Below are 13,538 nucleotides of genomic sequence, written 5' to 3'. Positions count from 1 at the left end.
CGCGGATATCCATCGTGTGGATCTCATCCTTGGGATGCCATGGTTGGTGAAGGTGGATCCAGAGATAAAGTGGAGCATTAAGCGTGTCGAGAATCGTTGTGATGATCGCCGTGGTAACAAGGATGGGAACAAGCATCACAAGTTGAAGTCGGTGGTGACTACTTCTAATGCAAAGGGGTCCAAGAAGCAGAAATGCTTTGTGAAGAATTATAGACAGGGTTGTCATCATTGCGGCGAACTTGGACACTACAAGGCTGAATGTCCGCAGTTACGGGATGTACTCGACGAGTTTTCTGATGTTTTTCCATCTGAACTTCCTCATGGATTGCCTCCATTACGAGGTGTGGAGCATGGGATTACATTGGAGCCGGGGACGCGGCCAATTTACTGGCGTCCATTTCGGTTAAGTTATGCGGAGGAGCAAGAAGTTCAACGACAAGTCAAGGAGTTACTTGAGTTTGGATTCATTCAGCCAAGTAAGTCTCCATTTGGTGCTCCAGTCTTGCTTGTGAAGAAGAAGGACGGTTCAATGCAAATGTGTATTGACTACCGCGCTTTGAACAAGAAGACAGTGAAGGATAAGATGCCGATGCCACGTGTAGATGATATCCTAGACAAGCTTGGTGAAGCACGAGTGTTTACCAAGATTGATCTGAGGAGTGGATATCATCAGATTGCAATGGATGATTATCTCCAAGACGGCATTCAACACAAGCTTCGGACATTTTGAGTTTACAGTTATGCCGTTTGGTTTGACGAATGCACCAGCCACATTTACTCGGTTGATGACGGAGGTCTTTGGGCGTTATCTTCATGAGTTTGTGGAGATTTTCTTGGACGATATTCTTGTTTTTAGCAAGAATACGGAGGAGCATAGGGTGCATTTGCGCAAGGTTCTTTTGTTACTTCGAGACAGCAAACTTTATGCGAAGAAGAGCAAATGTGAATTTGCAAAGTCGGAGGTGGAATATCTAGGCCATATTGTGACATCTAAGGGTGTCAAGACGGATCCAAGGAAGGTGGCTGTGGTGGAAAACTGGCCTACACCGACTACAGTGGCTAAGTTGCGCAGTTTTCTTGGTATGGCTAGTTACTACCGACGTTTCCAACATAAGTTTGCAGAGGTGGCTATTCCTTTGACGCGGTTGTTACGTAAGAATGTGCCATTTGAGTGGAAGACGCCACAAGAGGAGAGTTTTGTGGCGCTGAAACGATTGTTGAGCAAGGCTCCAGTGCTTCGCATTGCTGATCCATCGAAACCTTACGAGGTGACATGCGATGCGAGTGGTTATGCACTGGGAGGAGTTCTCATGCAAAAGGGACAGACTATTGCATATGAGAGTCGAACTTTGAATTCCGCAGAGCAACGCTATTCCACATATGAGCAAGAGTTACTCTCTATTGTTCATGCTTTGCGGACGTGGCGGCACTATCTTTATGGTGCAGTGTTCGTGGTGTTGACAGATCACAAACCACTTGTGTATCTTTTCACACAGAAGGAGTTGAACACTAGGCAAGCTCATTGGATGGTCAAACTCATGGAGTTTGGGGAGTTTCCTATTGAGCATCGTCCGGGAAAATCAAATGTGGTGGCGGATGCTTTATCTCGTGTTCGTCATGTGACAACGTTACGAACACGATTTTGTCATCATTTGAGTAAGATGGTCAGCGAGTTTGGGCAATTGGTTGAGCATGCTCAGGCTCAGGATGTTGAGGTAGCCTCTTTGCGAGCCCAGATGGAAGCCCCTTTCTCATTGGTGGATGGGATTCTCTACTATAATGGCCGTGTCTATTTGCCACAGGTGGATGCGTTAATTACTCAAGTTTTATTCCACTATCATGATCGTCCAGAGGCCGGTCATTTTGGGGGGAAGAAGACGTATGAGTTGATTAAGCGCAACTTTTATTGGAGGAATATGAAGGCTGATATCCTCAAGTATTGTAAATCATGCGAGCTTTATCAGCGGGTTAAGGTGCCACGGGAGAAGCCGGGGGGGACTTTTGCAACCTTTACCTATTCCTCAGAGCCGTTGGTGTAGTATCTCTATGGACTTCACCACTTGTTTGCCACGAACACAGAGGCAAAAGGAGCAAGTATGGGTCATAGTGGATCGGTTGACGAAGTATGTGCGGTTGTTGGCTCTTCGGAAGACTGTCACTGCCTCAGACTTGGCTGCGGTTTACTTGGAGAAGGTTTTTCCTAATTTTGGTTTGCCGGAGGACATCATTAGTGATCGAGATTCAAAGTTCACCAGTGGATTTTGGAAAAGCTTTGCAAAGGTTATGCAAGTGACTTTGAAACTCTCGAGTGGAGATCATCCTCAGACGGATGGGCAAACTGAGCGTGTGAATCAAGTGGTGGAGGATATGCTATGTTGTAGCATTGGTCAAAGGCAAGGACAATGGGATCTATATCTTCCGTTGGTGCAATTTGCTTACAACAATAGCCAACACAGTGGAACCAAGCTAAGTCCTTACTTTGCGATGTTTGGAAGGCATCCTCGAACAGCGGTGGAGTTGGGATTGCATTTGAGTAAGGACGTTCAAGAAAAGCTTGATTCCGAGGCAACTGATCTGGCCACAGAACTTGATGAGATTCTGGTGGTGTGCAAACAGAATTTGCAAGCAGCTCAAGATAGAGCGGAGAAGTTTGCTAATGAGCATCGCCAATTCCGGGAATATAAGGTGGGTGATCTCGTCTTTGTGCGAGTGATCTTTCCGTCAAGTGAGCGGCGGAACACCTTGGTGCCTTTACGGATAGGGAAGAGTGATAAACTCTCCCATCGATATGCTGGTCCATATGAAGTGTTGGAGCGCATTGGTAAAGCGGCTTATCGGGTGCGGCTGCCAGCTGGGGTGAAAATTCATCCGGTATTTTATGTCAGCCAGTTGAAAGGTGTACTATCTCGGAGTGACGGGCCCAATGCCTCCTTGATGTATACGGCTGTGGAAGATGGACCAGGAGCTTGAGCAGGATTCCCCAGAAAGGGTGATCACTGGTACAACTCGTCCTTGGGACAAGGACTTTGTTGGGGGGGAAGAATTGTTAGGCGCTAGCTTTGACTACGTGGTCAACGTCGGTCAAAGGGAGGCTCAAGGGTATATTAAGGCATGTTAGGGTAAGGGACTTAACCTACCCTAGGGCTCACGGTGGAGTGGCGGCGCAGTGGAGCTTTTGAGGTAGCTCAGGGGTGGTTGGGTGGTGAGGAACCTCAAGAGGTGGCGTAGCATAGTCTAGGGCAACGAGATCTTTGTCTTTTTGCGCCGGATCATAACACTGTAGGCATTGGCCAGAAGCATGTATCCTGCTCCATCCCTACATTCCAGATCGAGCACGCTCTTGGCAGCGGCAGCACCATTCCCATCGCCACTCCTGCTGCAAGCGCCTAGGAGGCTCCTCCAATATGCTGCATGGGGCAAATAGGGCATATTCACAATCAAGTCCTTGGCATCTTCCAAATGGCCCGCCCTGCTTAACACATCCACCATGCACGAGTAGTGCTGGCTTTCCGGCCTCATGTCATAGTCCAGTGTCATGGCCACGAGGGATGCCCGGCAAGCGTCAAGCTTGCCAGCATGGCTGGACGACAGCATGATCGAGATGAAAAGCACAGACACGTGAAAGAGCTCCAGCGTGGTCCTGGGCTGCCCGTTCTGGGCGTAGCCAGCAATCAGGGCGCTCCACGTCACCACATTCCTGGCGGGCATCGCGTCAAAGATCCTCCTGCTCAGCCCGAGGTTCCCATTCTGAGCATATGCCGCCAGCATGGCTGTCCACGTCACTACATCACGCTCGAGCACGGTATGGAAGGCTTGCCAAGCCTCCTCCATATGCCCGATTTGGGAATATCCACACAGCAACGCGTTTGAGGATGCCAAGGTTCTCTGTGGCATATCCATTGCTAGCTTCTGTTCAAGATGCCCTTTTTCAGCATATGCGGCTACAATAATGTTCCAAGATACAGTATCATGCTCTGGCATTGAGTCAAAGAAGCTCTTGGCATATTCTAAGCATTGTTTCTGCACAAATGCACCTAGCATGGTGTTCCAAGAGATAATGTTTCTTTCTGGCATTGTGTCAAAGACTGCCTTAGCATCGTCAATATGCCCATTTGCGGCACATATCGATAGCATAGACGTCCATGATACAATGTTCCACTTGGGCATTTTCTCAAACAAAGCTTTTGCTTCCATCCACTCGTGGTTTTCCACGTAAGAATCCAACATGGCGTTCCACGAAACCACGTTTCACTGTGGCATGGCAAAAAACGTCCACCGTGTCCTGAAGATGCCCGCAATGGGCATAGGCCAAAAGCATAGCATTCCACGTCACCGTGTCCCTTTCCGGGGCGGAATCAAATACCTCTTTCGCCTCCCGGACATTCCAGCTACACGTCGCGACCATGGCATTCCACGATACAAGATTATGCTGCGGAATGTCCTCGTAAAACAGCCGCTTCGCTTCTGCCACGTGTCCGTTTTGGGCATAAGCAGAAATCATGGCCGTCAACGAAATGAGATCTTGTTCTGGCATAGTTTCCAGTATTCGCCTTGCGTGATTAAAGAATCCTAGCTGTGGATATACTGCAACCATGGCAGTCCATGACAAGAGGTTCCACTTTGGCATGAATTCAAAAATTTGTTTGGCATCTTCCAGATACCCATTGTGCGCATATGCAGAAAAGATAGCATTCCAGGAAACAATATCCCGGCCTTGCATTAAAACGAAAAAGAACCTCGTGGCCTCCTGAATATGCCTGTTTTGGGCATATGCCGTGGGCATACAATTGCAGGAGACAATGTTCCACCTGGGCATCGAATCGTAGACGTTCTTGGCCTTGTGGATGTGCCCGTTGCTGCAGTAGGCAGTGAGCATGAGATTCCAGGTGAAAGAATCTTTCACGACGCTCGCATCGAAGATCTGACGCACGAGATCCACGCTCCCACATTTCCCATACATGATTCAAAAGGAAAACATCGTCACACTTGAGGAGGGGCCTGATCCTATGGTGAACTTCTTGTGCCGTGTGCAGGGGTCTTGCACTTGCTACGATCGATGCCTACTGTCATGCCCTACTGAAATCTAACTATCTGGAAGTGAGTAAATTTTCCATTCTACTTTTGTCACTTAACCACACCTCTGACCCTTTAGAAGAGTCTTATTCACAACCTCCTTAAGTCCAATTCAGGACTTGGGACTTAGTAGTCCCGAGAATGGCATCCATGCCACTCCTCCCTTGCACTTGGTCCAAGTGCTCCACGTGTCCAGTCCCAAGACCGACACCCAAAGGTACCACTGACATATTGGCCCATTACGCTAAGGCCATACCTATTCACCTTTGCCACACTGATGGTCCAATACCACTTGCATCACAATCCCGTCTCTCTAAGACTAGGCTGTCTATCCACGAGTGGTCATCCTAGATCCACTCCTTAGCATCCTTAGGATGCCCATAGACATGGGGAATAGCTTTCCCCAACATCCCTTTGTCAGTTCCTGCCAAGTCCCTTTTCCGCCCATGGCCATGTTCACCAATACTGCCACTAGATCAAGGCCCGTAGGCCCAGCCATTAAGTCCCACAGTCCTCTGGGACTTCCTCATTGCACAACTGTATCCTTGGTCACTACACCAGAGGACTACTCCTCTTCCTTTCCACAGTCTGGGCCTTTGGGACAACATTTTGGAACACCGTGGCCATACGCAAGCCTCGTGGGTACTCTCCTCGCCTTCCACCTTTGGGTGCTCTAGCCATGGGCTTAGAGCGAGGTTCCGTTGAGCCACGCCAGGTATCCAAGTAGGTAGTGCCACCCACACTTGGACTGGGAGCATTGGCCAGTCGATCTCCCGGGGGAACTAGAGCCGGCTCTTGAACAATTCACCAAACTACCCCGCTTGTCGGTCCGTGTTCACTCTAGTCTTGGACTTCCCAGTGGGCAACTCATCACCCAACACTGGGTACAGCCTTCCTGGGCCAAACTGGCCTTTCCTGGCCAAACTGGCTCCACTGCAATCCTCCCCCTCACTATACTTTTGGAGCTCACCAAACCCCCCAGGGTCTGGGAGACGAACGCTTTGGGCTTTCACCCTCTCAGACTCGAACTCGGACTCGGACTCGAACTCGGACTCGGACTTGGACTTGGTCTTGATCTCGGTCCCGATCTTGGTCTCGGTCTCGGTCTCGGTCCCGATCTCGGTCCTGGTCTCGGTCTCGACCTCGGACTCCATCTTGGGTCCATCTCGGACTCCATTTCGGGTCCATCTCGGACTCCATCTTGGGTCCATCTCGGACTCCGTCTCGGTCCATCTCGGACTCCATTTCGGTCCATCCCGGACTCCATCTCGGACTCCGTTTCAGTCCATCTCAGACTCCATCTCGGGTCTATCTCGGACTCCATCTCGGGTCCATCTCGGACTCCATCTCGGTCCATCCCGGACTCCATCTCAGACTCCATCTCGGACACTTCCACGTGTCATGTGTTGGTTCTTTTGGGTCCCTTTTTGGAGCCTCGCTTATTGCTCGCTTCATGCTTGTTCCTTGAGCACTCCATTGGAAGTTCCACTCTGCTCTCAACCTTTCAAATCGGAGCCTTTTAGTCCAAACGTGTTACGCTCGTTTGGCTTTTGCTTCAGCCACTACCACGTGGCACCCTTTCGGCTCCACTTTGGGGCTTAGGGATTTGTGTCTCACAACTCCACCACCCATAGACGAAGTTTGATGTCCTCATTGAACAGTAAACCCTTTTATAAAGTAATACTGCAGGTATTACCATTTCCATCCTTGGCACCCAGCCAATATTTGTCTATAGTTTGACCCCGAAGGCTCACCATGCCTTGTCCATCCTCTAAGGGGCATAGTCTCTCCAACATAGAGACTCATTCGGCCACCTGAGGTGGTTTGCTCCCTTTTATTGGTTCAGTTCTCGCTAAACCCGTTAGAGACACCTTCTCTAACTCAATTCCACTACTCATTCTTGAGTAGTCCCAACTTCTATTGACATAACCAATTCACCTTGGAACTTTTTAATTTTGACTTCTCGAAATCAATTTCTTTGGTGTCTTTGACACCTTTCACTACATATATTGTGCAACTTCACTTCCCATCCTAGGAAGCTCCTCACTTGAGGGCGTCATCGTCCTCCTTTCTATTTTATGCCACTTTTGGCACCAAATTCCAGCCGTTGTAAGTTGTGCTAGAGCTATCCACAGCCCTATCTTTTGGCTACTTGGCCGCTCCCTCCCTTGGAGCTTTCACCTTTGCTAACTTGGAGCATTTGGGAATCCATCCTTGGAAGCACACTTCCTTTCTCACAATCCGTTAGCATCCAACACACTAGTGTTCCATGCCTAACTTTGCCATTTGGATTCCTTCCAATGAACTCCATGGCCCACACTTGGCCACTAATCTTTTGTTTTTATCCATTGATTGTTGCATTGAGCATCATAGGATCACTATCTCCATTCTTGAGGTGTCCTTTTGGTTCCATGGCAAAGGCTCTACTTTGCTAAGTCCAGCAGGTGCTCACCCTTAGTAGGTCTCTTTAGCAATTTCTGCTTCGAGCTTCGTCCACGGCCCAACTTTGCGACCCTTCCATGGGTCTCTCCCCGAGACTACTTTCTTGGACTTACTATACCATTGTATTGGCACAATTGATTTCTCTTTAGGTGTCCTTCTCACTTGGTCACCTTGACCAAGTCACACCATTATCAATAGTTCAAATCAACACTTTGAACTGGGAATTATATTCTTTAACCCAAACAAAGACCTTGTCTTTGTTTAGCCACAAGATCACCTGATGATCTCATCTTGACCCCTTAATAGGTCTACCAATAGGAATTAGGTCTTCCAGACCCCCTTTTAAACTGTTGACTATGACCCCCATACTTGGCAGTGCGCCCAAGCCAGCCCTTCCGGCCAAGGATCCATAACAACTGAGACTGGGTGTCCCCATCTTATTCACCACGTCCTTGGTGCCTTTTGCACCAAAGTGTTCAAGTTAGATATGCCGAGCTTTCACTCTAAGCAATCTAACCGTGCATCACGACACCGAGGCATCCCTCACTTGGCGGTGTGCCCAAACCAGTCTCCTCACTGAGAGTCCATGACCACCGAAATATGAGTGTCCTTATATTCCAAACCATCACCACGCCCTAGTGATTTATGACTCGAACCTAAGCACTAAAGGGTTGGGACTCAAACCCAACCTCCGTATATGCATCTACAGATGGCATCACCCTAGATGCCTGGCGTGACTCCCCACGCCGGTGCACCAACTTATATTTAAAGCGCGCTACAGATCATAGTTTAGGAACCTAGTTCCTCCGCATTGCCAAGTCCTCTCACTTGACATGTTTTGTGATCATGCATGAACCCCTCCATGCTCAGCCCCTTGGGCCACCCCTTTGAAGTTGGCTCCTTCAACTAGGGTATTCGTTCCCCCCGACTTGCCAATCTCACTTAGCAAGTCATTCGGCCACTGTGACATGGTTCATGCATAAACGTGAAAGTCTTTAACCATCAACTTTCGTTCAAACCCCTTTCTTTGAACACTCGGGAACTACTTCCCCAATCTTGATAGCCTCGCCTCATGGTAAGCTTCAAGACCACGTTTCTGCTGTGCCACTTTGATTTTGCGCATCCTATGAACCATTTACACTTGGCTGACTAGGTACTTATCTACCTAGGGGAACGTTCAAGGAACTCTATTCCTTGGCTTGCTAAGGCCTCTCATTTCGCAAGCTTTCCAATTACCATATAGTCTAACATGGACAATCCCATGCCTTAGACTCTCCATGGCATCCCGATTGCTAGTAACAACATGCTTGAGCACCCACTTGATTTTCTACTCCCAACTTGCATAACCACCCTTGGTCATGCCTATCAATTCCTATGGTTCGGTTCTATCCTTATACTACTTGCATTTTGGCCTCATACATTTCCTTCGGTTATTCTCTTCCAGACTAGGAAGATAGCTTTGCACTTTTTACCATGCCTTGGCAAGTATTCATAGGGATGAACTTACCCGACAGCCTAGGGAGTGGTTCCTCAATCCGAGTTTGCTCACCTTATAATCCCACACACTAGAATCACTGTTGCTACTTATGGGCCTTTATATGCCCATTACTAACCTTGCCAAAATCCCTTTTTGGCTTTGTCCAATTTGGGTAGACGAACTTCTCCTATCTCCACAACTTTGGACATTTGGATAGCACCTCCTATCCTTCATTCGCTAGGGACTTTGTCCCTTGGGCATTATCCATTGCCCTCATGACACCAAATACCCCCTTCTGGTGTTCTAGAGTGTTTGGGTGTCCCAATGATGGCCTCTCTGACAATGAACATTCCCTTTTCGACATTGACTTACTATGTCGCAACATAAGCAATTTATCCCTCATAAGGGTATATTGAACTTCCTTATCCCAATAAGAAGTCTTAGGTAGTTTCTTCATAGTTGTCAAGTCCTACAACTCATTGTTGGTGCTTCCACACCTCCATCATTATCTGGGTCACCACACTCTAACCGCATGCCTTCCAGCTTAGGCTATGCTATTCCCATTTCCATTGGGATTCCTTTGGAAGGGGTTCTCATAAGCCCACCAACTTGACCTCAAGGCAGTACACTTTGGCACCTTCGGTGTCTCCACACCATTGGCTCCACGAGCCTACCTTTATGACACTTCTTACTTGTGTCCAGGTATTTTTGCCAAGACTAATATAGTTGTCTCTTAGGCCAATTATCCATTAGCACTGCACCATAGAGTTTATGCACAACTTTGTGTCAAAGTTGTTTTCTTCCGGGAAACTCTTTCCCACAACTTTAGCATAGCATCTTCTGCCATCAATGAGATACATACTGCTCTCATGCTTGGATCTCAAGATCCTCCCCATCCTTCGTGAGGCACCACACACCTCAGTCCAAATGTTTTCCTCAAGCCCTTAGGATTATTCCTTGACTCTATTGGAGTCATTCAACCTTTTGAACTTTGTTAATCCGATGACCTATGAGGTCTTACTTTTGAGGTGCTAACTCACTAGAATACAACTCCTTGTATTCATGTCTTTTGCAAGTGTTACTTTGACACTTGATTTGTTCTCTAGGGGCAACCTTTTGCCCCTTAGAACCACTTGTCCATGTGATAAAAATACCAATTTATCCTCTAAATACACCCCCAACTCCTTGGGTTGTTCCAGCATTTATTGGAGGTAGCCCTGGCTACCATTTCAAGGACTTGAGTCCTCTTCCGTATTTGACCTTCCACGGTCATTACCTTTGGTCTCACATTCATGAGCACCAACCTCAACTATATGAGGATAATCTTGTGACTCCTTTATTGTTTTGGAGTCTCTATCTTTCCCGTGATCCCAACTTTAGTTGTTTACCACAACAACCTTAGCCAATTTGCTGAAACAAATGCTCATCCGGATCACATCCTCAACTCAATGAGGAAAACCTTGCACTGTTCCCAAGATCCCAAAGTCGTTCCATCATTGGCCCTTTTCTATCCACCACCTTACCTACAAGTTCACACGTGAACTGTAATGGAGAGCCATGTCTTCCCGACTTGCTACTCCTCAAGGACAAGCCCACTCCTAGGACCTTTTGATGCCAACACTAGTGGTGATATACTTTAGCACCAATAAAAGTCGGACTAAGGAACAGCTCCGTTACCAAATTGTAAGCGACTAAATTTTCCATTCTACTTTCGTCACTTAACCACACCTCTGACCCCTTGGAGGAGTCTCATTCACAACCTCCTTAAGTCTAATTTAGGAATTGGGACTTGCTAGTCCCGAGAATGGCATCCATGCCACTCTTCCCTTGCACTTGGTCCAAGTGCTCCACGTGTCCAGTCCCAAGACCGACACCCAAAGGTACCACTGACATATTGGCCCGTTACGTTAAGGCTATGCCCATTCACCTTTGCCGCACTGGTGGTCCAATACCACTTGCATCACAATCCTGTCTCTCCAAGACTGGGCTGTCCGTCCACGAGTGGTCATCCCAGATCCACTCCTTAGCATCCTTAGGATGCCCACAGACATGGGGAATAGCCTTCCCCAACATCCCTTTGTCAGTTCCTGCCAAATCCTTTTTCTGCCCATGGCCATGTTCACCAACACTACCACTAGATCAAGGCCCGCAGATCTAGCCACTAAGTCCCACGGTCCTCTGGGACTTCCTCATTGCACGACTATATCCTTGGTCACTACACCAGAGGACTACTCCTTTTCCTTTCCACAGTCTGGGCCTTTGGGACAACATTTCGGAACACCGTGGCCCTACACAAGCCTCATGGGTACTCTCCTCGCCTTCCACCTTTGGGTGCTCTAGCCATGGGCTTAGAGCGAGGTTCCGTTGAGCCACGCCAGGTATCCAAGTAGGTAGTGCCACCCACATTTGGACTGGGAGCATTGGCCAGTCGATCTCCCGGGGGAACTAGAGCCGGCTCTTGAACAATTCACCAAACTACCCCGCTTGTCGGTCTGTGTTCACTTTAGTCTTGGACTTCCCAGTGGGCAACTCATCACCCAACACTGGGTACAGCCTTCCTGGGCCAAACTGGCCTTTCCTGGCCAAACTGGCTCCATTGCAGTCCTCCCCCTCACTATACTTTTGGAGCTCACTAAACCCCCTAGGGTCTGGGAGACGAACGCTTTGGGCTTTCACCCTCTCAGACTCGAACTCGGACTCGGACTCGGACTCGGACTCGGACTCAGACTTAGACTCGGTCTCGGTCTCGGCCTCGGCCTCGGTCTCGGTCTTGATCTCGGTCCCGATCTTGGTCTCAGTCTCGGTCTCGGTCCCGGTCTCGGTCCCGGTCTTGGTCTCGACCTCGGACTCCATCTTGGGTCCATCTCAGACTCCATCTCGGGTCCATCTCGGACTCCATCTCGGGTCCATCTCGGACTCCATCTCGGGTCCATCTCGAACTCCATCTCGAACTCCATCTCGAACTCCATCTCGGATCCATCTCGGACTCCATCTCGGACTCTGTCTCGGATCCATCTCGGACTCCATCTCGGACTCCGTCTCGGATCCATCTCGGACTCCATCTCAGACTCTGTCTCGGACTCCATCTCAGACTCCGTCTCGGTCCATCTCGGACTCCATCTTGGACTCCGTCTCGGTCCATCCCGGACTCCATCTCGGACTCCGTTTCAGTCCATCTCGGACTCCATCTCGGGTCTATCTCGGACTCCATCTCGGGTCCATCTCAGACTCCATCTTGGTCCATCCCGGACTCCATCTCGGACTCCACCTCGAACTCCAACTTGGGTCCATCTCGGACACTTCCACGTGTCATGTGTTGGTTCTTTTGGGTCCCTTTCTGGAGCCTCACTTATTGCTCGCTTCATGCTCGTTCCTTGAGCACTCCGTTGGGAGTTCCACTCCTGCTCTCAACCTTTCAAATCGGAGCCTTTTAATCCAAACGTGTTACGCTCGTTTGGCTTTTGCTTTGGCTACTACCACGTGGCACCCTTTCGGCTCCACTTTGGGGCTTAGGGATTTGTGTCTCACACTATCACTTTTATAGTGAGAATTTTTTATTTTAATTCCTGCTGGAATTTCTCCAAGCATTGCAGCTCCATCGGCTTCCTTGAATCTGGATACTGTTCCACGAGAGGATGGAAGTTCAGGGAGTCTTCTGTGAAATCAATGAGGTCTGGAAGGCAATTGTCTTTGATTTTTCTGTTGCCAAGGAGGTTCTGATCATGTTGTTCCGGCGTTGTTGGCTTCACTGTTGCTTTGTGTCCAACTCTGATTTATGTGGTTGTAGTTCATCCTCTTGGGGATGACAAAGAGGAATTCTTGGTGAAATGATGCAACCACACATATAAAGCATTGGCATTGGTATGTCACAATTGGAATTCATCTCAAATTTGATGATTTGATCTTTTTGTCATCCCAAAGCTTTTCACATGAAGTTACAATTAGCATAGCCTTAGGGTTTGCAGGTAATTGTTATGGTCCTCTCTCTAAATATAGGTAGTAGCCCTATCATCTCAATTGGAAAAGGCAATATGAGGAGTTATAAGGTTAGCTAGACAAAGGGATTTCCAAGACCAAATTTGCTATGGAAGCTTAGGTAATCACTTCTTCTCTAACTTTGTATTACTTGATTATCATCTAGCTTTACAAACTTCTTCCATGTATATAATAAGAAAAAAATAAATCTATATACTCTAGTTTTGGAGTTCTTCCTTAGCCTCTTCTTTGTACTTGTCATTGGTGCTCACTTCTTGGTATTGTTAGTAATTAAATGATAAATTGGCCATGGTAAACTCCATTTCATCCATCCCTTTGCTTGTGTACCAGAGCAAGAACACCTTCCTCTGGAACATGGCCATGATCTCTCACCCACCAAAATATCTTCTAGTCTGACATTAAGTTCCTGATGAAAATCAAGCCATTTTGAATATGTTTAGAGGGATTTTGCACATGTTGTTTTTGATATTGTTCAATATCCACTCAATGAATTAGGATAAGTTATTATTCTAGACATTGATCAACTGATTATCCACTCTTTGGTGCTTAT

General features: G+C 48.0%; 2 protein-coding genes across 2 annotated transcripts in view; both read right to left on the bottom strand.

The window, feature by feature from the left end:
• Positions 1-4,167, bottom strand: part of LOC112340628 (pentatricopeptide repeat-containing protein At4g02750-like) — a 7,002-nt gene extending 2,835 nt beyond the window's left edge. Inside the window, exon 1 of the mRNA XM_024659436.1 lies at positions 3,277-4,167. Within this exon, the coding sequence (XP_024515204.1) occupies positions 3,277-4,167 (891 nt within the window). The remainder of the gene's footprint in view (positions 1-3,276) is intronic.
• Positions 4,168-4,171: 4 nt separating this feature from the next.
• Positions 4,172-4,960, bottom strand: LOC112340627 (pentatricopeptide repeat-containing protein At4g02750-like). Its single transcript, XM_024659435.1, has one exon. The coding sequence runs from the start codon at positions 4,958-4,960 to the stop codon at positions 4,172-4,174; it is 789 nt and encodes a 262-aa protein (XP_024515203.1).
• Positions 4,961-13,538: the final 8,578 nt, after the last annotated feature.

Source organism: Selaginella moellendorffii, unplaced genomic scaffold (assembly GCF_000143415.4).
Source record: "Selaginella moellendorffii unplaced genomic scaffold, v1.0 SELMOscaffold_68, whole genome shotgun sequence".
Classification (NCBI taxonomy): domain Eukaryota; kingdom Viridiplantae; phylum Streptophyta; class Lycopodiopsida; order Selaginellales; family Selaginellaceae; genus Selaginella; species Selaginella moellendorffii.
The sequence above is the reverse complement of the archived record's forward strand: the minus strand, read 5'-3'. Positions and strand labels throughout refer to the sequence as shown.

Coding starts and splice junctions, on each gene's coding strand:
- LOC112340627 (XM_024659435.1), bottom strand. CDS start 4,960: ATGTATGGGAAATGTGGGAGCGTGGATCTCGTGCGTCAGATCTTCGAT.